At 41.2% G+C, this 27,743-nt stretch overlaps 2 protein-coding genes across 4 annotated transcripts; one reads left to right on the top strand and one right to left on the bottom strand.

Moving 5' to 3' along the window:
* Positions 1-1,896: 1,896 nt before the first annotated feature.
* ttll11 (tubulin tyrosine ligase-like family, member 11) lies at positions 1,897-24,423 on the bottom strand. Of its 3 annotated transcripts, none has more exons than XM_025908516.1 (11): positions 24,270-24,409; positions 23,288-23,619; positions 18,344-18,443; positions 17,132-17,265; positions 14,321-14,611; positions 13,936-14,220; positions 13,652-13,747; positions 13,453-13,565; positions 7,472-7,717; positions 6,025-6,131; positions 1,897-3,381 (listed from the first exon to the last, which is right to left on the bottom strand). In XM_025908516.1, the coding sequence occupies exons 2-11, from the start codon at positions 23,408-23,410 to the stop codon at positions 3,071-3,073; spliced, it is 1,806 nt and encodes a 601-aa protein (XP_025764301.1). In that variant the 5' UTR covers positions 23,411-23,619; positions 24,270-24,409; the 3' UTR covers positions 1,897-3,070. The 3 variants fall into 3 exon arrangements, 2 of the variants coding, with proteins under 2 accessions (XP_025764301.1, XP_005454582.1); XR_003220702.1 differs by adding an exon at positions 6,434-6,624 and having other exon boundaries at positions 3,362-3,381; positions 23,288-24,423; XM_005454525.4 differs by having other exon boundaries at positions 23,288-24,418.
* LOC100702373 (uncharacterized) lies at positions 24,424-27,512 on the top strand. Its single transcript, XM_005454527.2, has 3 exons — positions 24,424-24,557; positions 24,849-25,134; positions 26,743-27,512. The coding sequence occupies exons 2-3, from the start codon at positions 24,942-24,944 to the stop codon at positions 27,378-27,380; spliced, it is 831 nt and encodes a 276-aa protein (XP_005454584.1). The 5' UTR covers positions 24,424-24,557; positions 24,849-24,941; the 3' UTR covers positions 27,381-27,512.
* The last annotated feature ends 231 nt before the right edge of the window (positions 27,513-27,743 follow it).

The following is a 27,743-nucleotide window of genomic DNA, read 5'->3' as shown; positions in this document are numbered from 1 at the left end:
TTTGTGGAAGTTTGAGTAGTGTCTGTTTTGCTCAGAAAGTCTGACCTACATATTGCCTGATTGTCATTCCCCACATCAGGTAAAAAATTAAAACAGGCCTGAAACTTGTAGTAATTTTGTTGAAATTCCTGTAAAGTGAGCTGAAAGTTATATTTTAAAAAAACCTCATAACTGTTTTAAGTGCAACAGAAAGAAAATAGAAATGTACTTTGAAAATATTCAAATTGTATTAGGTTTATTTGTAACAACCAACCTCACGAACTGGTGTGTTTTACAGGAAAGGCCCTCTTGTTCTCTGTGAAGCTCAATTATTTCTTTGCCCAAGTGGACCAAGTGTCTCTCTGCAGCAAAGGCACATATTCAGCATGTCAGGCTTGTAAAACTCTAAACTACAAAAAAAGCATTATTACTACTAATAACTGGCCTTACCGGTGCCCAGTGGTCAGACTCAGGATTCAAAGATACCAAAAGGTGAAAAAACACAGTCACCTGCTTCAGATGAGATGGTTTCCCATCCAATGCAGAGCGCATACATCATTTCCCCTTCAATCCAGTTTTGATCTAACTAAAATGCTTAATTTAAAATAAAAAAAAAAAAAGACACTTCCCGGGTATTGCACAGTGGATCAAAATCTGCCCAGATTTTTCTGTATTCATAATAACTTTAATTTTGAAAAATACTCACAGCAAGATCGTGGAAGATCCTGAATCCAGCAACCAGGTAGGGCTTTTCTGTGTGGAGTTCTCCCTGCATCTGTGGGGTTCTCTCCAGGTACCTGGCTCTTTGCCACAGTCCAAAGACATGCACATCGAGCTAATTGGTGTCTTTCTGTGTTCCTAGCAATCATCTGGCGACCTATCCATACCCTACGACAGCTGGGATAGGCTCCATCCCAAATGCTAATGGTTGGGATTTCCTAGCTAATTAGTGCAACACATTGAAAATTGCCAAAGATAATACAGTTTGACAGACTTACAATAGTACTTTTGCACCAACAAAGTGATCCCCAAAGAGCTATTACCTGAAAATGTGTCATTTTCCAGCATGGTGTGCACTATGTCATTAAAAAATTTGAGGAAGTACAAGACAAAAAGAAGTAAAAGAAGTAGCTAGCCCAAAAAAAAGCTCCAATTGATGCATCTGGTGTTTTGAATAAGAATACACAACTGTTAAGGAAAGGAAATGGAGAAAAGGCTGAAGTTGTGTGATTATTTGTGTTTCATATACTGTACTTCCATTTATATTTGAACATTTGAATAATACCCTGCATCGATTCTCCATTTTTCTAGCAAAATATAAAGAAATGAGGGGTGCCACAAGATTTTTGCACGGTACTGTATGCTACGAGCCTTTTCATTTTATAAACGAGAAACCCATGGGCTGGCTCTTCACACAGAACAACAACTAACGAAGCAAGCACAGAGTGATGAACTTGAATTTAAAGATATAATAGTAATGACACTCTTCCAATCTGTACTTTTACACACACCAACTGGGGTCACGAGCAAGCGCTTTGGAGCACCGCTGGTTATTAGCAGCAGCAACAAAAGAACCGTGATGACTAAAGATGGCGGAGCTGCAGCGTCAGCTGGCACTGGCAGCCTCTGCAACAGAAGGTCGGGGAAACATTGGCAGATGGCTGTGCTGTGAAACAGATCTGCCGTCTTAAAGCGAGTAAAAAGCGAGCCGTTTTTAAATTCATCCATCAGCCTCGTTGAAGACGGCGGCGTAAACAACTCAGAGTGCCAACCCCGGTGCCATTATGTGCGACAAATGGTGCCCTTTAATGAGCTCACAGGTGAATTCACTCCAAGGTGCGATAACAATGGCGCGCACACGAGTCGTACATTAATATCAGGTCGTTATCACGGCCGCACGAACCCACACATCTTCAGTTCAAAGAGCAAAACGTGTTTATTTTGTTTGATAGTGTTATCAATACATGTCATTCATGTTATGTGCCAGTGTTTAATACCTCATACATCTACTTCACATCATGAATACAGTAAATAAGTTAGCCCTACAGTATGTGTAGCAGAAATCTCTTATATATTTAATTCAGTCTGTTTTCCACAAACTGCCCACACTGCACGTCTTTCATTGGTTTAGTAATTTTAGCATAAAAGAAAAAAAAAAGACAAGCGACCTTCCAGCAGCAGCTGCCATTTTACTCTGGAATTATGAGGCATTCGGTTTTCTAACCAAATCTCATTTAAGAATCTGTAAAACATTTTCGCCATGCAATTATTTCTAGACATCTACGTCCAATGGCAGTTGTGTGGCTACATCCTAAAGAACATAATGGCTGGAGGTCTTGCGGCTGCCTGACTGGAATAGCTGCTTGAACTGAAAGAGGATAAGTGGCCGCGCGGCCCTTTTTCCCTTTGAATACTTATTCACTTAACTCGTCGCTAATGGGCTCGTGGAGGGCGCACAGCTGAGCCGCTCACTGTTAACAGGCTTTCGCCGCTAAGCTAAACGCAAATAAATACAGAGGTGACCACACACGCGCACACACACAGGTTCAAACACTGAGCGCACAAATGCCCAGTCACGTCCATTTCTGTGCAAAAGTAATATAGCTGAAATATTTGCTGTGCAAATTCAAGAACATAATACACTGAGGATTCTCCCTTTTCCTTATTTTATGTGTGATGTGTGGATCGATTCAAGTGGAGCGTCTAATGTTATCCCTGAAAAGAAAGTTTGTTTTAGCGTAAGGGTTACCAGACAAATGTGAAAGGGAGGCATATAGCTGCCTTCTAGAATCAGTAAGTCAATTAAAAGCAGCCATTTCCTCCTCCTGACCGGATCGTGTTCTTCATATATGATCCTACCGGGAGGATGGGAGGAAATGCACCGACCACCTTATATCTTCTTCCATTTCCATTCCAACAACCCCCTGCGGGCATCTTCCTCCTCTGAAGAAAAAGCAATCAGTAAGAGAACAGTCCTCCTGCGAGTCAGCCAGCAGGGCTTGAGGGGTGGACACCTAACTCCTCTGCTCCTGTGGAGAATGCTAAAGGCAGTGTTTGGGGGGGGGGGGGTTGGATGACTAGTTCCCTCTCATCAGTTCTCCACATTTGCTCTGAGGGAGCGAGGCTTGAATCTTTGATGCCGGTAGTCCTGGCTGGCCGCCCTTCGGAGGGGAGCCGGAGAGCTGAGCTGAGGGTTGGCGAGGCACGGCGTCTGAGTTTTGACGGTTCGCGGCAGCGCCCTGCTGCAGCTCAGAGAGCGCCTCTCCTCGACGCCCGACTGAGGCCCGAGCTGAGACTCGCACAGCTCCAGCAGTGACACTACCTGCTCCCTCAGTGCCAGGGATTTGAACCTGCGAGCTGCCAAGTAGAAAAAGGCTTCGACGAACGCCTGCAAGCCCATCCCTGTGAAGCAGAAGGCCAGGTTCATTAAGTCAGTATTTTCATACTGCTACTAGGTGATAAACTAGCAATTCTAACACAGAGAACAGCTTGACATTTCCCGAAAGAACCTTAGCAGCTTTATGAAGATCAACAGCATTTTTTTGTTCAGCAACTATGAAACCGCTGTGAGCTGTGAGTTACATTAGCTTAGCAAAAAGATGGTAAAGAACTGAGGAGAGCTAGTCTGGTCTTGTCCAAAGGTAACAAAATCTACCTGTCACCACCTCTAAAGGGCCCTAATTACCTTGGCTGTTATGCAAAGACCTGCCAGCGAAGTGGAGCACATGGGCAGAAGAAGCAGCTTTTAATGATCCAAACTGTTCTGACAAAAAATATGAAGCTGGGTTGTTAACGAGGCGTTTGATTGCACATTAGAACGGAGAGCGGAGCATTTGCTTTGACCGAGGTCTGTGCTTCTGTTTAATCCAGATAGAAATCTAATTTTGCACAACTTTCACTTTTCACTTTTTCAGTCGAGACCTTCAGCCCACAGTTAATGAATGTTGAAATGTTTGCTGTTAGCCTATTAGATTTAAAAATGTCTGCATAGTCACAGTTCTTTAAAAAAAATGGTTGACTCATTGTGTAATGCAACAGTCCTACAACAGTCTTATTGTTATGAAGGTTAGAGTGTTCAGCATTTGCTCAAATGATGTTTTCTAGTCATACAGGCTTGGAGACTGGTTGCCAACCCCCTAGCAACCACCAATCTCTAGGTAAAAGTGTATTCCCTGACCTGCTGAGTGTTTGCTGGAGGTTGCTGGCAGGCGTTAGTGTGAGGCTGGTTGAAAAGGCATAAAGGCTTGTAGTTGCTTTGCTTGCTGGCAGGTTGCCATGGTCGGCCTGAGTTTGTGTTAAAGATCCCGATGTGGTCTGCAAAGACTCCTACTACTTGCCAAGCGGTAGCAAAGCTATGAAAAGCGTGAAATAAACTTGAAACAGAGATTGTTCGCCTTAAAAGTGAAACCTGCACCTTTTGAAAAGTGTTGACGCAACAAAGGGACAACTTTTACTTTGAAGGCACAGATTCTTCATTTCCAGTTTCTGCTGCACTTCTTTCAAGTTTCACTGCAGCTCAGAGAGAAAATGCTGAGGTTCTGCAGGCAAGTCAGCATCTTCCATGCAAACTATGGGCAACAGAGGCAATCTGCTAGCTACTATAGCACTCCCTTAGAGACCAATTTAACCTGATGTAAACCCCTAGCAACCACCTGCTAACCAATCATGGAATGCACATTTTAGCAACTGGAGGCTGCCAGGGGTCACCAGCCGGTGAGGCCTCACACCTGAATTACGTTTCTACGGTGAATCTATGGCATAGCCTACACAAGAGGATGACACCAGTGCCAACATTTATACTTCTACAGTTTTGTACTTGTAAGTGTTGGGACATCTCTACGATCAGCCTGTGACTGAGGCTAGTTTCATTAACATTAACAGGGTGAACAAAGTGTATTAATAGTAATGCAATACAAAGTCTGAATATCATACTCTTAAATGTTAATGATATCATCTAAATCAGCAGTCCCCAACCCTTTTTGCGCCACAGACCAGTTTATGCCCGACAATATTTTCACGGACCGGCCTTTAAGGTGTCGCGGATAAATACAACAAAATAAAACTAGTGCCGGTACCGAAAAAAAGAAGATTTATTCATAACACACATGAAAAGACCCAGGAAAACCGAGTTAACGATAAAAACGATAACAAAATAACGCTGAAAACCGATAAAAACCCTGAAAACCATACATTTCACACCTGAGCCTCAACTCTCGCGGCCCGGTACCAAACGACTCACGGACCGGTACCGGTCCGAGGACCGGGGGTTGGGGACCGCTGATCTAAACCTTGAAAGTGGATATTTTACAGTAGTTTGTAGGTTGAGTAGAACAACTTATATATGTAATCATAACACATAAGAAATGTTTGTCGTAGCCTTGAAGAGGCTGGCGTCATTTTTTAAAGCATAACTCAGTTAAATGATTAAATGAGACGAGAGGAAAGTCCAACCTCCATCTCTGAAGACTCTCACTTGAATTTTAGGTTTTACAGATTTTTCTACTTTCTCTGTTCTTCACCTAGAAATCGAAGAGATCCATAGTGCAAGAAAACATTTATATGTAATTTTTTTTAAGTTGTCGCATATCCCAAGTCTAACTGGAATAGATATAATTGTGAATTCAAAGTTTTATCCCAGTTCTTGGTCCCTTACAAATCCTCCAGTACACCCACACACACAATAACAGAGGCTGACTTCAGCTTTGCTGAATACATATGAGCTCATTCTAAATTCAGTCCACAATCTCCTCCGTACAGGCCCCTCCATGCTCGTCCATGTGATCTCCATCCATCCGCTCCGCCTCGCAAACATTCCTCGGAAGGTGCAATGTCTGAATAATTCATGTCGGGTAGTCTTCTCCATTGTCACATTGTGATCTTTGCTCATTTCAATTACAGTGTCAGTGGAAATCTGACAAAGAATGACAAGCAATTATCTCCAAGCACAGTATTTGCTCCGAGTCTCGAGGATGCCCGTGCTCTCTGTCCTCCACATATTTTTTCCCTTTGTGATAATTTATTGTGCGTTTGTGAGTATGGCGTTACCTGCTTCTCTGGAGTCGGGCGTCGCGCCTGACCAGCGGCGTGTGATGTCTATGTAGAGAATGTCCACAGAAGCCATGGTGAAGTTGCTTCCGCTCAGTTTACAAGTCCTAAAAAAATTACAGGAAATCTAAAATAAGCTCCATAATGCAAGGCCTTAGCTTACAAACACATCGTGTGGTTGCTCTGAAACCTGTAGAAAGCATTCAACATTAATGCTTCCTTTAAATAAATGAAGGGAGATTCAAAGACCACAACCACTGAATATTAGATTCCAGCCTTGCTCCCTAGATATGGAAAAATATTGATCTCAAATTTATTTATTTATTCATATATATATTATGTAAAGCATATCATCGAAATTCCAAATTTGCAATTTTATGTTGAGAAGCATGAATTGTGCAAGATTTACCCTAAAGCAGTTTTCCACAGAACGGTGAGCCCCCTTTGGCATCTTTCCTTCGGCATGACTCGCCTCTCTGGGATTCTCTCTTCATGTCACTTATTAACCTCTTTTGTTGGGAGATGTTCCACCAGGTTCTTTTGTTAGCACCACACAACTCTTCAGTCATTTGTTGCCCATGTTCCAACACTGCTGAGTCACTGTATGTGATTTTATTTACATTTTTACACAGTGTGCCAGCTTTCATGGGCAGTTATTTATAAAGAAACATAGATGTACTTTTATAACAATAAGCACTGAGTGTGTAAACCTTCAGCAGCTCATTCTCATTCTCGTGACAATCCTTTCTTTAAAGATAGAACAAATTTTGGGCTCAACTTAACCACAAGGCAGATATGTAATGTAAAAGCGAGGTCAGAGGTCAAATATGAAATGGTATTTAGATTGTGATATCAGAATCCCCATATACCCGTATCGCTTCCTGTGTATTACCAATGCAAACAGAGGCAGCAGGACTGTAAGCATAGTTTTAAAGATGAAAGACATTTTTGAAACTTTGCCTTATTTGACCTTAAAGAGGTCAGAAGTCCAAAGAAACGTGATATTTAGATTCAACAATCCATCATTCCCTATATGCCTATATGTTGTCAATGCAAACAATGGCAGTGAGAAACATAGTTTTAAATAGCTCTATCTAGCATTATTATCACTCTGACCTTCAGATCAAGCTATTGATCTTGAAGGAGAGGTCAGAGGTTAAATGTCACATATCAATTTAAATCTTTATTCTGTACTTTATATAGCTTGACAATGCACACCACACTTGTAAGAATCATAAGTTATAAGGCCTTGTGTCAATTTTCTACCAATAAATCATTAAGTTGATTTTGAAGATGTTGGTCATTCAAATTCACATTTTAATGGATTGTAAGAGGTGCCCGCTGTACACCCCTACAAATCTTTATCAGGATCAGAAATAATGGCACACATTCAAACACCACCAAAAACATAACCTCCTTGGTGGTGGTAATAAATAATAGTATCTACCTGATGAAGGTCCGAAAGGCAGTGGGGCCAAGGCGCATGTTGCCCTTCACACCAAGGAAGCGTATGAAGAGAGCTGCGATTCGCTCCACTAGCCGCAGGTAGTTGAACTGCTTGAAGTACTTCGGGTAGACCTGCTTCAGACACAGCGAAGGCAAAGTTCCCGTTTCATCTTGGCTCTTCTCTTGTGTTTCTTCTTCCATGGGAATCTCTTCTCCTTGTTCAAACCCACCGGCCCTCTGTTGGGGACTGTTGGTGTAGAGTAACAGGCAAAAAACCAAAGAAAAGCAAAACAGCTTTAATTTAAATTAATGAATGGATTCATTTTCAAGCTAGGTGAACATTAAACTAACAAGGTGCAGATACAAGAAAGAGATTCGAAATGAAAGGGTTGATTTCATGTTGAGGAAAAAGTTGATACTTGTCACTAAATTTGGAAAAGCAAACAAGTTAAATGGTCCAGACAGGATTGGTCGTTTGATAGAAGCAACATGAGACTCATCCTCCACTGGGCTATACACTCTTCTCTATTACTCAGTAAAAACATCAACTCAATTTCAACCTTAGGTGATGGACGAGCTGTGCTTTTAGAAGTTTGTTTATGATGCTTTGAATTAAGCAGACCAACATAAAAGCACTCATACTGGTTTACTTAAAGTGACCAAAAGAAGTCCGTGAACCTTTGATTAAGTCCATCGACCTCCTGTTACACAAAAGCAGTGAATAAGCAGGATCAGAAAACAGTGTACTGAAGTGCTTCCATGCAAGCAATACAGTGCAACGTGTTATCAACATACACAGGCTAAAAACAACCTGAATAGCCTGCATGTTGCTTTATAACACCGGTAATTAAGTTGCAATTCAATTTTATTTATACAGCACCAAATCACAACAACAGTCACCTCGAAGGTCTGTATATTGGAAGGTAAAGACCCTACAATAACACAGAGAAAACACCAACAATCAAACCACCCACTATGAACAAGCAGTTGGTGACAGTGGGAAGGAAAAACTCTTAACAGGAAGAAACCTCAGGCAGAACCAGGCTCAGGGTGGAGCTGCAATCTGCCACGACCGGTTAGGGGTGAGGGGAGGAAGACAGGAAAAAGACACACTGTGGAAAAATGGTCCATTAATGGTCAAAACTTCAAAAGAGCAGAATCCTGAACACGAGTTTTTTCCACTGCTAATGCAGGTTGAAGGTGCCCAATATTTTATCAGATGAAAACAAATCTGCTCTTCTTTCAAAAAACAAGTGACACCAAGACTAATCCATCTACTTTAAAATCTCAGATCCTTCTGCTTGTCAGACGAAACAATGAATATATGAATATTAGATAAATGCAAAATGGAAAACTGTGATGGATAATGGTACTATTTTTTTAATTCTTACATTCATCTGTTATAAAGATAATCCTTAGGGAGAGAAAAAAAGTCAGCTATGATTAGTTACCATGCTGCAAATTCAAAATCCGTCATGTCATGTTTTCTCCATTTTACTGTCACTCTGTCCCTTCTACCAGCTATCCCACTGTAATATTCCTCAGGGACAGGATGCTTTTTACAGGGAATTAGCGTAAACTGCAAGGATTGTGCGTTTCTGTCCTTGGGAAGTCTTTTGGGTGTGTACACACTGTGCTTGACTGACAACTTCCCTCGCTCTCACCTGGCAGGTCAGAACAAATTATACCTTCATCATTCTTTTTTGGAACATGAAGTGCTGTGACCTTAAAACATCCCTATAAAAGAAACTTAACTAAAAGCCAGAACAAGTAAAGAACACCTGTGCGAGTGTGCAGCAGGGGCTAAAAGAACAATTGCAATCGTGCACATGCGCATCAAGACACGCATACAACAAAAGGCAACACTCAAGGGGATAAGAACACCGCCAACTTTTTATGAGGCCGTTTCGTTCTCCATGAATTAGTAAGCAGTGTGAATGGCACTGAGCGAGCGCTGCTGAATGTTTAATAGAATCAATCATCCCTCGAAGCCAGAAGGACGCCACCCACATCTATTTAGACAGGACGGGCTCTGCTAAAAACGGACACGTCTTCAACAGAAGCTGACAGGCAGACAGACAGTGAGGCGAATGTCTACAAACATTCCTGCAGAGGGAGAGAAAAGCTGATGGGTGGTGAAGCGAAGGAGGAAAAGGTGAAGAATGGGAGGTTTTTAAAAAAGACACAGAAAGCAAAGCACATGTACCCAATTCGTTGTCATTAACTGACAATGGAAACCTTTTTTATCTTGGTGTGTGTGTGTGTGTGTGTGTGTGTGTGTGTGTGTGTGTGTGTGTGCGTGCGTGTAAATAATTAGATTGTCAGAAAGCAAGCATTTTCTTCCGAGGTTTTCCCGGTGGGAAAGCTGGAGAAAAAGCCTCAACTTTAAACACAATTCACTTCCCTCCATCCAACTTCTTTCCTTTTATCCAGATGGTGCTTTTCTAATAATGTGCCTCGCCCTCTATTTTAGGTATGGCCACGGATCTCACTTTTTTTTTTTTTTTTTGTTCCCGCCACACTCACCTCTCATAATGACTCATAAATCACTCTCAGAGACATCATACATAGGATTAATGAGCTGGGGGAGAGAAGTGCATGTCTGAGAGTCACTGATACCATCACCCAGTTCTTCTTAGAATCCCTCATTTATCTCTTCGCCCTTCTCTCCAAAATGCCACTTACCCCCCCTCCTCCCTCCACCGCCAACTATTCTGCCATTTCATATTTGCTTTATCTCTCTTCTATAAGCCTGCCTCGAACCATTTAAACAGCAACTCAGCTTTTTGGGTATTTTTTTAACTCAGCTGCTGCTCTTTAGCACGTGTGCCTGGTCAGCTCCCGCCGTCATTTCACTTCATTTTAAACCAGTAAAATTCATACTTGGCTGAATTCAGTCTGAACTGTGTTCTGACTGACTGGATCTCATCCATCCCACTGCAGACCGGCTGTCAGCAAACACAATGCACGTATTTTCTTATTGGCAGACCATCTGTGCAGTAAACAGATTACTTAACTTGCCATAACAATGTTTGTGCTCCACAACGACTGCTTGTTAATAAATCTTAAATTCTGCAGGATTTTAGAAAAAGAGAGAGAGAGCACCAAATCTGTATGAAGCAGAAAGGATTTCTCTAACAAACCTATAATCTACTAGATCCCTGAGATTTTTAATTTTGAGTAACTGTGACTTCAAAAACTGTTAAAATACCAGCCAAACCATGATTAATTCCTAGTTCTTAACGTCCATAAGTATATTCCTCCTAATGCCGCTTTAGACTTTTTATCCAGCATCATAAATAACAGTTTTACTGGGTTCTGGCAAAAGCACTGAAATAAGTATTATGGGATACTGGAGCACCTGCATAGTCAGTGTACAGTCATAGATCAGATTTGACCCCTTCAATGCATTTTACTTTAGCAGGACTTTCTCCTGTTACACTGTCTAACTGTTTAGTTCCACATCTGTCCACTCGAGTAGCTCGAGACACCAACCGTCTGCCTCCTACAATCCACATCTTGCGTCAGCTGATCTCAATAGGTCATATGATAGGGTGAGTCAAGGTCTCACAGCAGTTTCAACCGAAACCTCTGCAGATAATGACCCACACCCTTTGTCACAGCATGGTTCATGTGATGAGTCACATGATCAATAGTGAGTCAACGACTGCCTTAAGGGACAACTTCCGCTAGGGCTTAAATACGTGGGACTTTCCACCATTTGGTCTTAGAACTGAAGAAGCGTCTCGGATGAGAGCTTCAGTTGCTTTTCTTTCCAAGCTTCTTAGACTACCATGACCTGGATGACTGAGAACCTACACAGACATACTGGCATTTAATGTGTTCAGCAATCGCACTGTGTGGAGCTGAATGATTACAGAGTTCAGTTTTTGCGGCTGTGTTGTTGGCTGATGATTACATTTTTCGGCGCTGAGCCAATCTAACGGCTAATTTAATAAACATTAGCAATGGCTAGTTGGGACATGATTACCATTACTCTCTTTTCAACCACAAGACTTTGTCACCATTTGCACAGCTGACAGAACAATTCCCTGTAATCACAACGTGACTTAAAGATACTCTGAATCTTCTTGCTTCCTTTTAATTATGCACCATGGTTGGATAACTGCTGTTAAAATAATCACGTGCTTAAATAAAATATCAGGATCATTTCATTACGTTTTCTTTAGTGCTGATTTGAGATATCTTTTCTGAGATGTACTTAATAATTTACTTACAACTTTGTTACTGGTACCCAGCTGCATGCACATACTATTATGTGAAATTCTAAGCCAATATAATACAAGCAATAATGTGCAAAAGTCTTGAGCCACCCCTCTCTTTTCTTTGCTAGGAAAATGGGAAGTATGTGCAGCAATTTACTGAAGTGGAAATACAGCATATAAGGCAAAAACAGCACAATTCTAACAATATTAATCAATATTTGGTATGACCACCTTTACTCTCGAGCACAGGCCGAACTCGCTTAGGCAAATTTTCTTCTCATTTCTTTTAGTCTTCAGGAATAGTTCTCTGCGCTTCTCTGGGGACACTCAAAGCTCCTTTTTGGATGTTGTTCTCTTCTCTGTCTAGATGATGCCACACTGCTACAATAATGTTGAAGTCTGGGCAATGGGGAGGCCAATACATGACTGATAGTGCTCCATTTCATTATTTTTGTATCCAGGTACGCTTTTACTGCACTCACAGTATATTTGGGATCATTGCTGCACTAAGGGATGAAGTGGATTCATCACTCCATTAGATCTGTTGCCACTGATTTTCAGTCCAGTTCTTGTGTAATTTGGCGTAACCTCAGCCAAGGACATGACTTTCAGATACTGCTCATCTTCTGTAGATAGTCTTTTATTCCCCCAACTTCTTTTGTCCTTCATTTTTCCAGTTTCCTCAAAGTCTTTAAGGACACACTGCACACCATGCTGAGATATGCCACATTGTCAGCTAATAGCTCTTTGGAAATCACCTTGTTGGTGCCTTTTTATGCTTAAATGTTTCATAAATCAGTGTTCAGTGACTTAACAAAAAAAAGAGAGAGAGTAAAAAAGCATTCCTTCGGAGCTGGTCAGGCACAAAGACTGGACTGAAAATGAGTGACGAAGCAGCCAAAGTCCAAAGAAAAACTTTGCAAGACCTTCAAAAAGCCTGAAGAACTATTAGTCAAGAGTACTCTAAAAATAACATAGTCTGGATCCTTGGAAGCAAAATATAAGGAAACGAGGGTTGACTGAGACTTTTGCACAGTATTGTGTAAGGGACTTTAGATTAAAGGATCAGGGGTCTTTGGCTTTTCAATATATAATAATGTGTATGGTGTATTAGCTCAATAAACGAGTTAAGAACACAGATGCACAAAAATAGAGCAATGCATGGGAATCTAAGATTAAATTTAAAATAAGCAAATCACATTAACATGTTAGTGGTCATGACTTTAGCAGTTATGTGGGCAATATGCCTAACCAGATCTTTCTAACTTGCACAACAAAGAAGAATTTCCGATACAGAGAATAATCTGAGGAGGAGAGTAAAGAAAAAAAAAGGCGAGGGAAGGATGGGCAAAGTGAGAAAAAGGGAAGAAATTGAGATGGTGGCCGAACAGAAGCTGTAAATCCTATTGTCATAAAGAAAAACAGACTGAGGGCGAGAAAACAAAAAAAAATAAAAACCTAATGTAGGAGGAGATTTATTGTCAGGCACCACACACGGCCAGTCAGCCAGAGAGAGATTGAGCCACCAGACTCGTACAGTAATGTGTGAATTTCCACCACGGCTCAGCTGAATTTAATTTTTCCATTTAACAAGCTTAGGGAGAGCTGTTGAGCAGTGCAGAGCAGGACTCCGAGGAGGGATGGGAAGAGTGAGATATCATGTCCTTAAAAAGTGAACATGCAGACAAGAATGCAAGGACTTCAGGCTGTGCATGCGTCTGTATGTGTGTGTGTGCAGGCAAGTCTATATATTTACACTGTGGTTTTCTTGTGGCCTGGGTCCATTAGACGCAGAGTGTCCCTGATCACGCCCACTTTGACCTCTTCATCCACCGGACTGGGAACATATTCAAAAACTCCGGGTGCCACCTAAAAAAGGCAAGTACTGCTTACAGCAAAAAGAAATAAGAGGCTTTCATAATATGATGATGTTGCTGGTGACATTTCACTCTTACCTCCTGCTCATGCTCGATTCTCATACTAGGGTTGGAGTTGACCTCTAACAGTACGGGCTTTAGGTTCTTCATGAGCAAGATGTCAAAGCCTAATATCTGAAACACACCCACAGAATGTCAGCAACATACTTTCTATACTGTATATATTTAAAATTCTCAAATATATACAAATAATGAGGATCGATGAAAAGGTAATTAAGGCTTAAGAAAATATCTACATGTGATCAATATAAAGTGAATCTTATCTGATTATTTTATTTATATTTTTTTAACTGTATAATTACTTGGAAGCACGTGGGTCCTGGTTTGCCGGGTGGTATGTCAGCCTGGTAGTAGACTCTAAGTTCAGGCACCACGGCGATGACAGTCTTGATGACAAGGGCGATGATGTCCGACCACACCCTCTTGATGTCGACACCTTTAGCTGCTAACCTGTACAGCACACTGGAGAGAGTGCGCTTGCTGCCGGTGCTCTGGCTGTCTGAGTGCACGAAGTTGCCGCTGTGGACGTTGAGCGAGTAGTTTGTCAGGTGCATGAAGACGTGGCTAAGATTCTTCTGGCTTGGCTCCTTCGCAGAAACACACAAAAAAACAAAACAAAAAGAACGAAATTTGTTACCTTTAAAGTCACAGCTTCACGGCACAGTTTGCTGACACCATCGTGGCTACCTGATACGGCTCGGTGCAAAAACGTGTCAGTCCCTCTTTGGCAATGTAGATCTCCAACGGCTCCAAGGACTTTATAAGCACGTAGAGCCGGATGTCGAACTTAAGTTTGTCAATAAGTAACGGCTTTTGGATGTACTCCTGGACTACGCCCTGTTTGGCCTGCGAACCCGTCATGAGCTTGAGGTCACTAGGGTCACGGATGAGGTAGATACCATCCCCCTGAGAGCCCCCATCTGGTTTGACAATAAAAGTGGGATTCACTGTAGCATCCTTCTCTTTCACCATGTGAATCTGCAGCAGAGGGAAAAGGTACACCACTGAGTGTGAGTCAAAGAAGTTTAAACATGTTTATATTGTTGATGCGGTATCGAAACAGCCTGTTGAAAGACCACACGAACTGGGAACGTAACAACTTGTTATGAAACACATAGAACCTGTAGAAAACGGTTATTGTTCATTGTCTCAGCAGCAGTAGCAACAGATAGGTGGAGAAAAGTTGTAGTGAATTACTCAGTTGTTTCTTTTTGTAAAATATACACTCTAAGAACCGCCTACATAATCTCACCACATTGCCGTGCACCAACAAGAACCCAGGATCCACTGCACCAACCTGAAAATGGGCCAAAGGATTTCATTCCAGTCCCTGGTAATGGCAGTCAGGGTGCCGCTGCTTGTAGAGGTCTGTGTTCCACCATGGATATGCCTCCCCAGACCATCACTGTCCCACTACCAAACATGCTGTTACAGGCAGCATCACGTTCTCTATCGCTTCAACAGACCCTTTCGCGTCTGTCAGATGTGCTCAGGGGGAAACTACTCTCATCTGTGAAAAGTACAGTGCACCAGTGTTGGACCTGCCAATTCTGGTACTCTATGCAAATACTAATCGGGCTCCATGGTGTTGGGCTATGGCACTATAGGACATCGGGCCCTTCATGAAGTCTGTTTCTGATTGGCTGGTCAAAGACATTCACACCAATGGTCTGCTGGAGGTCATTTGTTCCTCCTTGCATAAAGGAGCAGATACCGGTCCTGCTGATGGGTCAAAGGCCTTCTACGACTATGTTGTAGAAGGAAACCCTTGGAAACCCTTGTGGCAATGGTACGTATTGCTAGGATGTGCCATCCTCTGTGGGGTTCATGTTACCAGTAGTGACACTGGCCCTAGCCAAATGCAAAACTCATGGGGGGAAAAAAAAAAACACAGTCAGAAAAGATGAAGAGGGGAAAAAATGTCAGTGATGTCCACTGTCTCATTGCTGTCCCTCTAGCGCATCTGTTGTTAATTTCATTAACACCAAAGCAGCTCAAGCTGATTAATAACCCCCTCTGCTACTTAAATGACCAGATCAATACTCCACAGGTTTAACTGACCTGATGCTATACTCTGATTAAACAGTGTTCCTTTAATTTTTTATAAGCAGTGCAGTTAAATATATTCATTATCTTAACTTTCATCTGCACAGGAAGTAGTAATCAAAGATTTGGGTAACCTCAGGTTTGCAAACAGCTCACATTTCACTCGCTGGGCCCATGTCCTCATTTTAGGTTTGACACCGTTCTAGTAGAATGGCGAATTGAGCTGTGGTTTGGGGAAGGCTCGAAGGGGACTGGTGGCGGCTCCCAGGCCTGGCAGATTCCCATATACTAAATAGAAGTGAAGAAGTGGAAGAAGTGAAAAAGGGAGGGAAGTTGAGGCACGTAAACAAGAACAAACAGCTTGTAGAACTGGGGGATCATATATAGATAAAAACCGGAAGGAGCGTGTTTGGAGGCGTGGTCCCACTCGTGAAATTCAGATACTTTATCTCCATTTACCTGCATTACCGAGCCTTTCACCTCTACCTAAAAGATGAATATTCAATCTTTCAGTGGATTATTATTTGTCTTCACTATATATTTGTCTTCAGCCTGATTTGTTTTATAATACTGAGTCATGGCCTAAAGGTTTTATAATAAGATAAAAAGCAATATTCTGGTGCCCTCTGCTGGACATAACATACAGTTGCAATGAAATCTCAATTAGAAGCTATTTTAATATTTTAATATTTTGGAAGAAAATACAATGATTTTTTGTAATTAGATACTGTAAATCTTAATATTGCACAAACAGTATATGCAGATAATAAAACACACATTTTTATTTACAAAACCAAGAAAAATATGAGCAGACTACATAACATCAGCATCTGTTCGTCACTTGGACTAACTTGGAAAACTTGAAAGAAACATTGAGCCATCCATGAGTGAACCGATCATCTATATTTGTATTGTTAAAGCCATTCCCAAAAGGTAATAACGACTCATTTCAATAAATTTATTAAGGTCATTGCTGCTGTTTGGACTCAATTTGTAGGACACCTGGTGCACTAAAATTAATACAGCTACTACTGCACTTATCACTGGTATGCTTCTACAAGGCCTGCTGTGGTCTGCCTTTGCAGCTGACTCAACCTACCCATTTAACAATTTGACTTTTTCTCATTTTGACCAACATCTAGTTGTGGTTTATGGTAATAACAGCTCATCTGTCTCTTTTATCTTTATCATTAACACAAGCAAACTAAATTTCCTCCTTGCTTCTTATTTCAAACAAGACACTATTATTGATATTTCCCCACATGAGAAGAGGTTTTTGGACTCAATTTACCAGATTAAAGTAAAAAATTATATCTTGGAAGAACTCCAATTTCCATTTTTTCCCTTCTATAGTTACACAGAAAAACAGTTAAAGACGCTTAACAACTGTTTCATTATCCAATGTCATCATTTTTATTTGTGTCAATTTTCTTTAATTTATTTTAAACTTACCTGTGTGGTAAACTGTTGGTACTCCTCAGGCAGGATCCAGGAACGGGGATAGAAGTCGTATTCTTCTGGGAACAACTCCTGCATAGTCCGAACTGCTCTGCTGAGGTTGATCTTTCGCAGCATTTCGATCATTCCTGCAAGGACAGTTTTACATAAGAAACTGAATACACGATTGCAGTCACATTAACTTTACACTCACTGGTCACTTTGTTAAGTGCACCTGCTCAACTGCTCATTAACACCATTATCTAACTAGCCAATCATACGGGAGCAAATCAGTGCATTCAGTCATATACACATGGCCAAGACAGCCAGGTGAAATTCAAATTTGGAATCTGAATGGGAAAGAAAGGTGATTTTAATCATTTTCCAACACTGTTTTGAGCTGACAGGAAGGCAATGAACTCAAATGATCACTAATTACAACCAAGGTATGCAGAAGAGCATCCCTGTATGCAAATGTTGAACCATGGGCTACAGCAGCAGAAGACCACAACATGTGGCATTTGTGTAAGCTAAGAACAGGAAACTGAAGCTACAATTCACATGCACTAAACAGAATTGGACAACAGCAGGTTGGAAAAACGTCGCCTGGTCTGATGAGTCAAAGGCATCCACCCCAGTGGCCTGCTGGAGGTCAGAATTTGGTGTAAACACCATGAAAATATGTATCAATCCTGGTTCATATCAAGTTCAAGCTGTTGCTGATGGTGTAATGGTGTGGGGAATATTTTCTTAGCACTCTTTGGGCACCACAGCCTACCCGAGTATTCACAATTACCATGTCCAGCCTGTTATTACCACCGTTTACCCACTTTCTGGTGCCTGCTTCCAGCAGGATAAAGCTTCATGTCATAAACCTCAAATATCCTCAAACTGGTTTCTTGAACAAGAAAATGAGTTCAGTGTACTCAAACAGCAATGTGGACCAATCTGTCTGAGGAGTATTTCCAGCACGTTGTTGACAGCGAGTGTAAATTGTTCAGTAAATGTAGCCAGTTTCACAATAAGTAGAATGATTGCAGAGAAGGACTATTAACCATTTTAACAACCCTTGTTGGCTCAGAATAAAGTGCCTGAGGTAATGTAGGACAACACTATAAACCTGGTTATGATAGCAGAACCCTGAATCCATACTACAATAAATAATATGTGATTTGCTGCAGGTGGTAGCAAGATAAGAAGAGGTGAGAGGAAGAATCTGTGAAATACCTGGGAACTTGTTGACCTGCCCTGAGACGATATTTTCATTGTCATGAAAGGAAACGCCGTGCCAGTAGATATCACAGGCTGTTCGCCTTCCTAAAGGAAACTGAAGGGGAAAAAGCAAGAAAGAACAGTGAAAGGGAGACATAACAGAGGGCTGAAAACATACAGAATGATGAGAACAGTTCATTAAGCAACTTGTGTTTGCAAACAAGAACGAAGGCTAATCTATTAGGACTGCTCAGGACATTAGGAAGGTGTTTTGTCCTTGCAGTGAACCGAGAGAACGGGGATAATCTTGCCCAAAGATGGCAGGTAAGTGCGTGTTATGTTGTGAAGAGCTGGGAAAGAGGAGGAGAAGTGATACTATAAAGAGGATTTACACAGCAAGGAAATCCTGCTGGCACAGGGAACACAGTTTTGTCCTTTACGCCTCATCTGCTCGCTCTCACGCACACACTCCAAACCACACAGAAGCCACCTAGCAGAGGTGTGGGGAATCGATCCAAATATTGATAATAGTCTATAGTAGCCACAGTATTAGTACATACCAGTGCTGGTATTGGTATTGGATTGATGCTAGCATGATAGAGTGATACTTTGCTTCTACCCTCAGTATGTATCCCACTGAATTGTGTTACATAAATAATTTTGGGGGGAAATGAAAAAATACACCTCAAACATGCAGTATGAAAAATGTCTAAAACCTTTTGTATTGACTCTACATAAGCTGACTTTATAAGTTAAAAGTATCGGTGTTAAAAGTATCGGTATTGGCAGTGGTATCAGCAACACTGGCCATGTATTTATTTTTATATAAAATTTGCAGTATCGCACAGCACTACCACCCTGTATCTAGCAATAAAAAAGCAAAATAAAAGCCAGATGAACAATTAGTCACTCTGAGAATGAATTATGTGCACAATCTCTAGTTTTCAGCCCTTAAACTCTCAGATTTTTATACTTGTAATACAATTTTAGTTAATAGGAGAGTTATTCTCTCACAAATAATAAATGTGAATTTTTTACAAATAAAGCTGTACAAAAACTGTAGATAAACTTAAAATCTCAGAGTTATCCAAAAGTCATCTGCCATATTATCCATGCAGACAACAGCACGACTCAACACTGAATTTGCTCCCCACTGTCTGCGTTCTATATTCAGGAATGCTCAAATAAATAGTTTATTGTAAAGATTCCTCACAGCTGATAAATCAAACACACATCTCAGAGCTGGCAAGTTCAAAGTATCAACACGGAGCTGGGAAGAACTGAGTCACAGAGGCTGTGACTTTATTACATCATAAGGGCTTCATCAGATTACACTGGTAAGTCAGCAGCACACCATCGCGAGCCTAAATTCTACTTTGACTCGACCCACTTCTGCTGCCTCGTTGCAAGATAAACATCTTATTAATGACTTAGTCATTATTTAGAGCAGGGATCACACCACAAAAATAGCCCTCTTGTGTTTGCATGGACTGGTTAGCATGTGACGTATGGGAAAAGTTAGCTTTCAGAGCCACTTGATGCATCTCATGCAGTAGAGGGTTAATGGGAAAAAACAAACTTGGCTTAAAGGTTGCTGCAACATAGATATTTCAAGTTGCACCCAATCTGTCATGCCTCCAGTAAACAGCATTTATAGTTTCCAACAGAAGCTCCAAGGAAGCCTTTAGGTGTGAAGTATTTTGAAATCCATACGCATCGATTCAGAACGTCAGCTTAGTCTGCGGCATCCTCATGAAAATTCCACGCATGTGTTGACATGCACGGGGTCATTCGTCTAATATTCCGAAGCTGACCCTCACCCTGGCATCCTCTCTCCCTCAAAGAGGACTAAAAGTTGATTGGATTAGAGGAGCTTTAAGGCTAATGATTTCCCACTGTTTAAGAGAATGCCATATGCTGAAAGTCAGCTGACAGTGCAGATGTAGGGACGTGGCAATCTGGATGCACCTTAAAAGCCCCATCAGTCTCTAAAATGTTGACAAACTTTTTCAACATATTGCTGAAACAAATTTCATAAAGTTACGTGTCTTACAACTCACTGAAAGAATGTTCATTCAATAATGGCAAAACCAGCCTGCCTGCTTCAGTTTCAGCCCCTGCAGAGTGGTTGACAGCTACTTTCAAAATGACACAAGATCTAAAGTATCACCGGCTTTGTTGGGGGTTACGGTGCGGACCAGGTGTGGTAATGTATAGGCCTTCTGTCTGTCATTTTCTGAAGGAGCTGTAAGCGTCGCTGCACGGTTGCCGTGGATAAGAGGAGTGTTTACTTCGCCTGTCTCAACGAATTGTCTTTTTTCACCTCTCATGCATAATGAAAGATGGGTAATAATGCCTGATAGCAGGTATTAATTGCATCACATTCAAAATTAACAGATGGTGTTTACAGCTCAGATTAAGAAGAATGGGATCAAGTAGGCTGCACATAAATGTTTGACAGCTGTCAATTAGAACACATCAACAGCCACCCGCTGTAATTTCATACATTGGACCCATGTGGACTGAAATTCTCAGGCTCCTGGCGAAATTGATGGCAATCCTGTCTTGTAGCATCTAGATAGTTAAAGGATAACAAGTGATTATACTTTGCAGCTACCAGTTAGCCAATTTACTGATTTTGGTCCACGAAACAGCTGAAAAAAGTGGCTGCCAGGCAACAAGCTGTAATAAAAGCATTAAACCTTTCATTCAAGTTAGGCTAGTCGGGCAGAACTGCACCACCACGCTCAAGTATTTTCACTTTCCAAGATCTCTACAGTGGCAAAATGAGGACCAGTCAACTTGAATTTCTTTTTGGTGAATTGGACAAAGTCACAGAGAACCAGATGTAACAACAGGGTGGGTGGAGTTGGTAAACGCCTGCTCTATTAAATGTGGTGCATCTGTCTGCCTCTAATTTTTATGACAGTATAGAAAGTAAGTAGAAAACCGCCAATAATGTGAAGCCACTGTTTTACAACTGTTTATACAGATATAAGAAGGAAAAAAATAAGAAGTATATTCTTCCTCCCCTCTAGCCAGGCTGCCCCTCCCTGATCCTAGTCCAGAGATTTCTTCCTGTTAAAAGGGAGGAGACTGAATCGGATTCTGATACATTTTGGCAATTTAAAACTGGTTCTTAATTCAATTCAGTTTTATTTGTGTAGTGCTAAATCACAAAAGCAGTCGCTTTAAGGCGCTTTATCATTGGAAGGTGAGGACCCTATGATAATAAAGAAAATCCCACAAAATAAACCACCTATCAGCAAGCACTTGGAAGAAATACTCCCTTTTAACAGGATGGAATCTCGGACAGAACCAGGCTCAGGGAGGGACAGCCATCTGCTGCAACCAGTTGGGGGTGAGGGGAGGGAGACAGGATAAAAGACATCCACTGAAAGACAGCATTATATTAATAATAACTAATGATTAAATGCAGACTGGTGTGTAAGCATAGAGTTAAAAAGGTGAGTGAACAAGAAACACTCAGTGCATCAGGGGAAACCCCCAGCAGCCTGATCCAGCACCAACTACAAGCTTTATCAAAAAGGAAAGTTTCAAGCCTAATTTTAAAAGTAGAGAGGGCGTCTCTCTCCCAAATCCAAACTGGGAGCTGGTTCCAGAGAAGAGGGGCCTGAAAGCTGAAGGCCCTGCCTCCCATTCTACTTTTAAATACTCTACAGTGACAAGTAAGCCCGCAGTTTGAGAGCCAAGAACTCTATAGGGGTGATGCATTGCAACAAGGTCCTTAAGACAAGATGGGGCCTGATTATTCAAGAACTTGTATGTCAGGATGAGGATTTTTAATTTGATTCTGGATTTAACAGGGAGCCAATGAAAGGAAGCCAGTAAGGGAGAAATATGCTCTCTCTTTCGAGTCCCTGTCAGTACTCTTGGAAGTTTCTAATTTTAGAGATATTGCGCAAATGCAAGAAAGCATTCCTACATATTTGTCTAATATGCATATTGAAATACATGGTCTAAAACAACTCTCCGCTACCCACTTCATCAGATCTCTGAGTTTATCTTGTGCTTTTGTAACATGTTTATGTTACAGATTATAATCATAAATAGAAGTATAAATACTAGCCAAATTACTGAATACCATCTTCGTAGTTCCTGGTACAGTAAGTGCCTCCAGGAGTACATTTTGCCATGATGACACACGCACACAGGCAGGGAGACATGACTCAGAAAAGGAAAAACAACACAAGCCTTGTTGTCGCCGCTGGTAAAAAAATCCACATGACATTTCTTTTTCTTTTAAAGTGCATTTAGCAGTGAAAACTATACAGCAGCAGTCAGTGCTGGTGCAGTCGCTTGTCTTTAGGAATCCACTCACTCCTGCATCAGTTCTGCTGTTGTCATCTATTTCCTCATTTTTTTTACAACCTCAAACACTCCTACACAGATTCAGTCCATCATCTGAATATATATAAGTTTTGTGACTTATATTTATTCATAGAGGAACGCCCTGTAATAAAATGGCAGAGCTGGAAAAGTGAAGAGAAGACTGTCCACTGCGGTAATAGTTATAAGCAGCAGAAGTTACAATAATAGGATTTTTTGGGACAGCTATTAAACACAGAGTAAAAAAAAAATATTCTAACTTGTAGTGGTTCAGTACAAAGTGAAAACCAGAAGCCTCAGTTCAAGGATCCACCAGTCACACCGGTCCTGGCACAACTAGGAGGTGACTAGAGATGCCAGGCGGTGGATTAAGGTAGAACTAAATACTTCAGACACGGTTCTTGTTGGCTCATGCTTACACAACAGTAAGAAAGCAGTTGTTACACATGCACAGCCACCTGAATGAAGCTGATGTTTGGGTTTGGGCTTCCTCGGGATGTTTCCATGAACTGGTGCTTGGCTACACTGGCTGTCCTGTTACCACAAGAGTAAAACCTACACAGCACATGGATACAGACACCACAAAAAGACAGTCCATTTGTAACACACCTCTTTCCACTTTAGCTGCTTGATGCTTATCTTCAGTGCCTCCAAAGAGGTTTTGGCTTTTGAAGTGTCTACCGTCACAGGTCTCCTCTTCTTCGCAAGCTTGAATCCCTCCTCTCTGCGCATCTCTTCGATGTTTTTGGATGTGTGGATGGTGACATAGTTGCCATTGGGCTCTGACTTCCGCTGCAGTATCTTTCCAGTTCCCTTGACTTGAAGCGTCCGCTCATACCCCAGTCTGTTTAAGTTTTTCTCAGAGGAAACTACAGAGCCTTGCGATGCCACATCAGAAGTGTGTCTCTTGTCCTCTCTGCCTGGCTTACTCCGACTTTTACCTGTTTGTTTGCAGGGAAGAGAGGTGCTGGATGCATCTGTGCCGGTGGGATGATCTGGTGAGACAGAGGCAGAAGGAGAGGAGCCCGGCACCTGCTCTTCTGTATCCACTCCCTCCTTCTCTTCATCTTCGCCAAATGATTTCATTTGCTCGACTTGAACCTTGACATATTGATCACTCATTATGCGAAACGCGATGTGTGACGCCTCTGGCCAGGGCACCGCTGTGCCACAGGGTGCAGTAATCCGACGCCGGCGAGCTAACGGTGTTCAGAGACGATGAAGTACGCATTGCTGGCATAAACGGCCAATTAACAAATGAAAGCCATTTCTCTGCGGTCAGCTCGCTTACCAAAGAGAGCAAAGGGATGCCCTCAGACGTACACGTTACTGAGCAAGATAAGGCTTGACCATCTCAGGCTTGACAGCTAACGTGTTAGCCGACTGGTCACAATATTTAACTATCAGCTTCGAGCAGCTAGCGGTTCTCACGAGCTGGCAGCTAGAGGCAGGCGGCACTTGTAGCCAACACTGCTAGCTCCTTAAAGGGAGCTAAACCCGACGTTAGCCTGTCAAACTTCATTCGGCTCACGCATGGCTCGGAGCCCGGTTAGAGACACTAACCCTCAACTCATGATAGACTTTATCTTACCAGCAACGATATCTACTTAGCATAGCAGCGCCCAGCGTTACGACGGAGCCCACAGTCCACTGCTCTACAGTATGTGTGTGTGTTGTCCTCCCTGTGTTGTTAAGCAGCAGAAGCCAGTGTACAGCGCGTCGACCAGCCTCCATCTGGTTTGAACCCAGCTGATGCTGCCTTTGGGGTTCCTCGTAATTCCCAGTATTCCGATACGGCTCATCACCGTATTATTTGGTCAAATGAGAAACGGTCGCTTTTTCCACACCAAGTGGCTTACAACCTGCAGCTTTAATTACGGTGAGTGTGTGTGTTTAATAATCTATTAATTCAATTTGGTGATATTGCAAAGCCAGGGGAAAATGCTCTGACAAAGAAAGTCTATATTCCATTCATAGCGAGGGTAATCTGTGCACCTGGAAGCAGGTGCCTTTCCCATGTATTTATCTAGTCTGAATACCATGTATAGTTGTAAAGTAATGCAGTGACTGTGTGCACTGTGAATAACCTCTTTTTCGATATCAGCACACTTATATGCTGACAAATGCTCTGGGTATTCTAGAACTCTGTCATCTCTCTCCATGGCAACAGCACAAACTCTGCTCCTAACACAAGCGCAAAACATTTCCGGAGCAGTAGTTTTCCCCAAACTGTTTTCGGAAAAGATACCACTATCTACCAAGGATGGACGCAAGTAATTCCACACCTCATGGATTAAAAAGTTTGCTGGAGTGTTTATCCAGAGCAGCTCTCCTGGCGCAGCCAGATGACATCCCACGGTTCCTGTGTGCACATGTGGAGAACATGATCAAATTCAGCGACGATGAACAGTTAAAAGACATCAACGAGGTCATCTTCCGGTATCAGTGCCAGTCTGGTAAATGCGATGTTTTTAATGTTAAGGAGTACCTTAATGGAAGTCCTTGTAGAGACAAACTTGGAAGCTTTCTTTCAACGGCTCAGGGCACCTATGTTAAGTTAACTGTATTTCAATTAATTACCGGGACATAAACTCTACAGAATTATCAGTCAAATTTATTATGACTGAGAGTGTAATTCCTCTGTAATTAAATGGAATGTCAGTGCATTTCATTTGAAATTACAACGTAATTATATTTAACCACACATATCTAGAATAAGGGGGTGACAGTTTTTATTGTTATTTATTTATTTATTTAAGAAATATTCATACTGTAAGTACATGTAAGTATTTTTAAGAACTGCATAAAAGGAATTTAAACAGTATATAACTTTACATATTTTATAGGAAACAAGAAGTACTTGTACATTGTAGGTAAATAGTGGCTAAATTATTTTAAATAGTGTCTAAACTGTGGGTCTTTTACCGGAAAAGGACGCACAAAGTATTCTATAGGTATTTTTAAGTAGTATATAAACGTATGTGTTTTATGGGAAAGAAGAAATAATTGCAGTCTGTCTGTCTGTCTGTCTGTCTGTCTGTCTCTCTCTCTCCATATATATATATATATATATATATATATATATATATATTTGCAGTACTTAAAATTATATATATATATATATATATATATATATATATATATATATATATATATATTTAAGTACTGCAAAATTTCTTCTTAATTTTGAAAAAAAAAAAAATTCCCCTAGCTTACATTGTAAGTTTGTTGCAGAGCTGTATTATGGAATGGTTTAATATTTCCTAGCTTCCAGGTATTTTATAGAAAAGGATACACTCCTTTCCTGTGCACTCCTTTTAAAAGTTACATTTGAACAGGGATTGTGAGAGAGAAAAATAATAATTTAGACTTGGCTCAATCATTATAAAGTAACATGGGCCTGCAAATTCTGGCAGTATTTATTTTTTCTTGCAAGCTGGTAAGGGAGAACAGTCCTCATCACATTTTTATAGGGAATTCAAAGGATAGTTGAATAATAGAAAATCCATCACACACTCACAGGCATAATGAATGTTAAATAAAGATGTAAACGGGCAAGATTTATCCACTCCATAATATTGCTCACACTCCAAAAAGTTTACACCCCAACATTCCCAGATTTACGGTGTAAATTGTTAGTTTTTCTGCAAAATGACCATGAAATTACTGACACAGTTCTTACATTTACATGCAGTTTAATTAGTTCTTTGTTTCTAAAAACCTGACTTGTTACCCCCTTATTCTAGTATGTATTTGTAGGTAAATATGATTACATTATAATTTCAAATAATTATACATTGAAATTCCATTTATCTACAGGAGAATTACATCTTTGGGCCCTTTGGTGGTGGTATTATAACGTGTTACCAAACTTCTATTAAAGTTTTAAGGCTTTATACAAAAAGTAAGGTTTTAAAACACTTTTTTCCTCAGGATTTTTTAAGTGCCATGTCCCTGCCTAAACATACACTAGTGTAATATAATGCTTTCAAAAGCACTCACTCATGTTTTGGGATATATGGGTCACTTTCTTTGCTTTAATTCATCTTTGCTGACCTTTGCAGAGCAAACCTTCTTCAAAGATAAAAGGAACTGGACAGAAACCCCAAGACCATGTCCAGAGAAGTTTCCTATATCCACATCCAGTGCACTCTCTGCGTCCCCCGTGTCATCATCCCCCAGGAAGAATAGCAAGTCTTCAGTTGATGCTCCAAGCCATCATGAGAGTGTGTGTCCAAATACTAAAGAAGATCAGCTGCACTCTAGAAAGCAGATTCGAAGACCATCTGGTTTGCCAGTACTCCCCACTATCCGTCAGAAGCCTTCAAAACCATTTCAGGGACAGAAATCAACCAAAGAGTATATCTGCTCTCTGGCTGATTGTCATTACAAAAATAAAGACACAGATAGCTCACCAGCTGACCAGAGCTTGGGGTCAGTTAGCACCGACGAAGGGCCAACAGCACAAAAGGACCTGGGCCTACAAAATTTAAAAGCAAAGCCCGGACCATCTGTGATACATGTTCCTTACAGACCTAAAGGAGGGTATATAGTAGATCCAGAACTACAGCCAAAGAGAGGCAGGGCAGGGCCTTTTACAAATAGGGGGGCCTTGCTTTTTGGCAGAAAGAGCAATGTGCTGGAGGGCCTAAATGTCTGGAACAATCCTGAGTTGTTACTCGTCAGTCAGTCAGTCCCCTGAGGAGCATCCATTCTCCCCTGGTTGAGGTGTCTTTACCAAGAGGGATTGATGTGACTTCACTGTAGCAACTTACATGGCCTTACCTTGTGTATTAAATATGATGCATTCAGTGATGCAGGTGTTTACATCCTCCTTTATTCAACTGCATTTCTTTGTCATATCATACTATTTTTTCCTCCCAGATTACAACCTCTGAGTTTTTATGCAAGTCATCCTTCAGCTTTTTCTGAATTATTTCCCTGTGTGTAAAAATGTTTACAATTTCGACTTCACCTGCAAAAAGTGCCTTTATTTTAACTCTCTTAAAAAAATGGTTTGGGAGTTTTGAATTGAATTGAAGCATCTGTATCGTTTGATCACTTA

Source organism: Oreochromis niloticus, linkage group LG7 (assembly GCF_001858045.2).
Source record: "Oreochromis niloticus isolate F11D_XX linkage group LG7, O_niloticus_UMD_NMBU, whole genome shotgun sequence".
NCBI classification, from domain to species: domain Eukaryota; kingdom Metazoa; phylum Chordata; class Actinopteri; order Cichliformes; family Cichlidae; genus Oreochromis; species Oreochromis niloticus.
Note: the sequence above shows the minus strand (reverse complement) of the source record. Positions and strands in the feature narration are given on the sequence as shown.

What these genes read in the sequence shown, in the direction of transcription:
- ttll11 (XM_005454525.4), bottom strand. Translation starts at nt 23,800, where the DNA reads ATGAGTGATCAATATGTCAAGGTTCAAGTCGAGCAAATGAAATCATTT. An exon ending in TTTGCACCGAGCCGTATCAG is followed by an intron (nt 14,221 to 14,320) that starts GTAGCCACGATG and finishes GTTTCTGCGAAG; the next exon opens with GAGCCAAGCCAGAAGAATCT. An exon ending in GCCCGACTCCAGAGAAGCAG is followed by an intron (nt 3,382 to 6,024) that starts GTAACGCCATAC and finishes TCTGCTTCACAG; the next exon opens with GGATGGGCTTGCAGGCGTTC.
- LOC100702373 (XM_005454527.2), top strand. Translation starts at nt 24,942, where the DNA reads ATGGACGCAAGTAATTCCACACCTCATGGATTAAAAAGTTTGCTGGAG. An exon ending in CCGGTATCAGTGCCAGTCTG is followed by an intron (nt 25,135 to 26,742) that starts GTAAATGCGATG and finishes TGACCTTTGCAG; the next exon opens with AGCAAACCTTCTTCAAAGAT.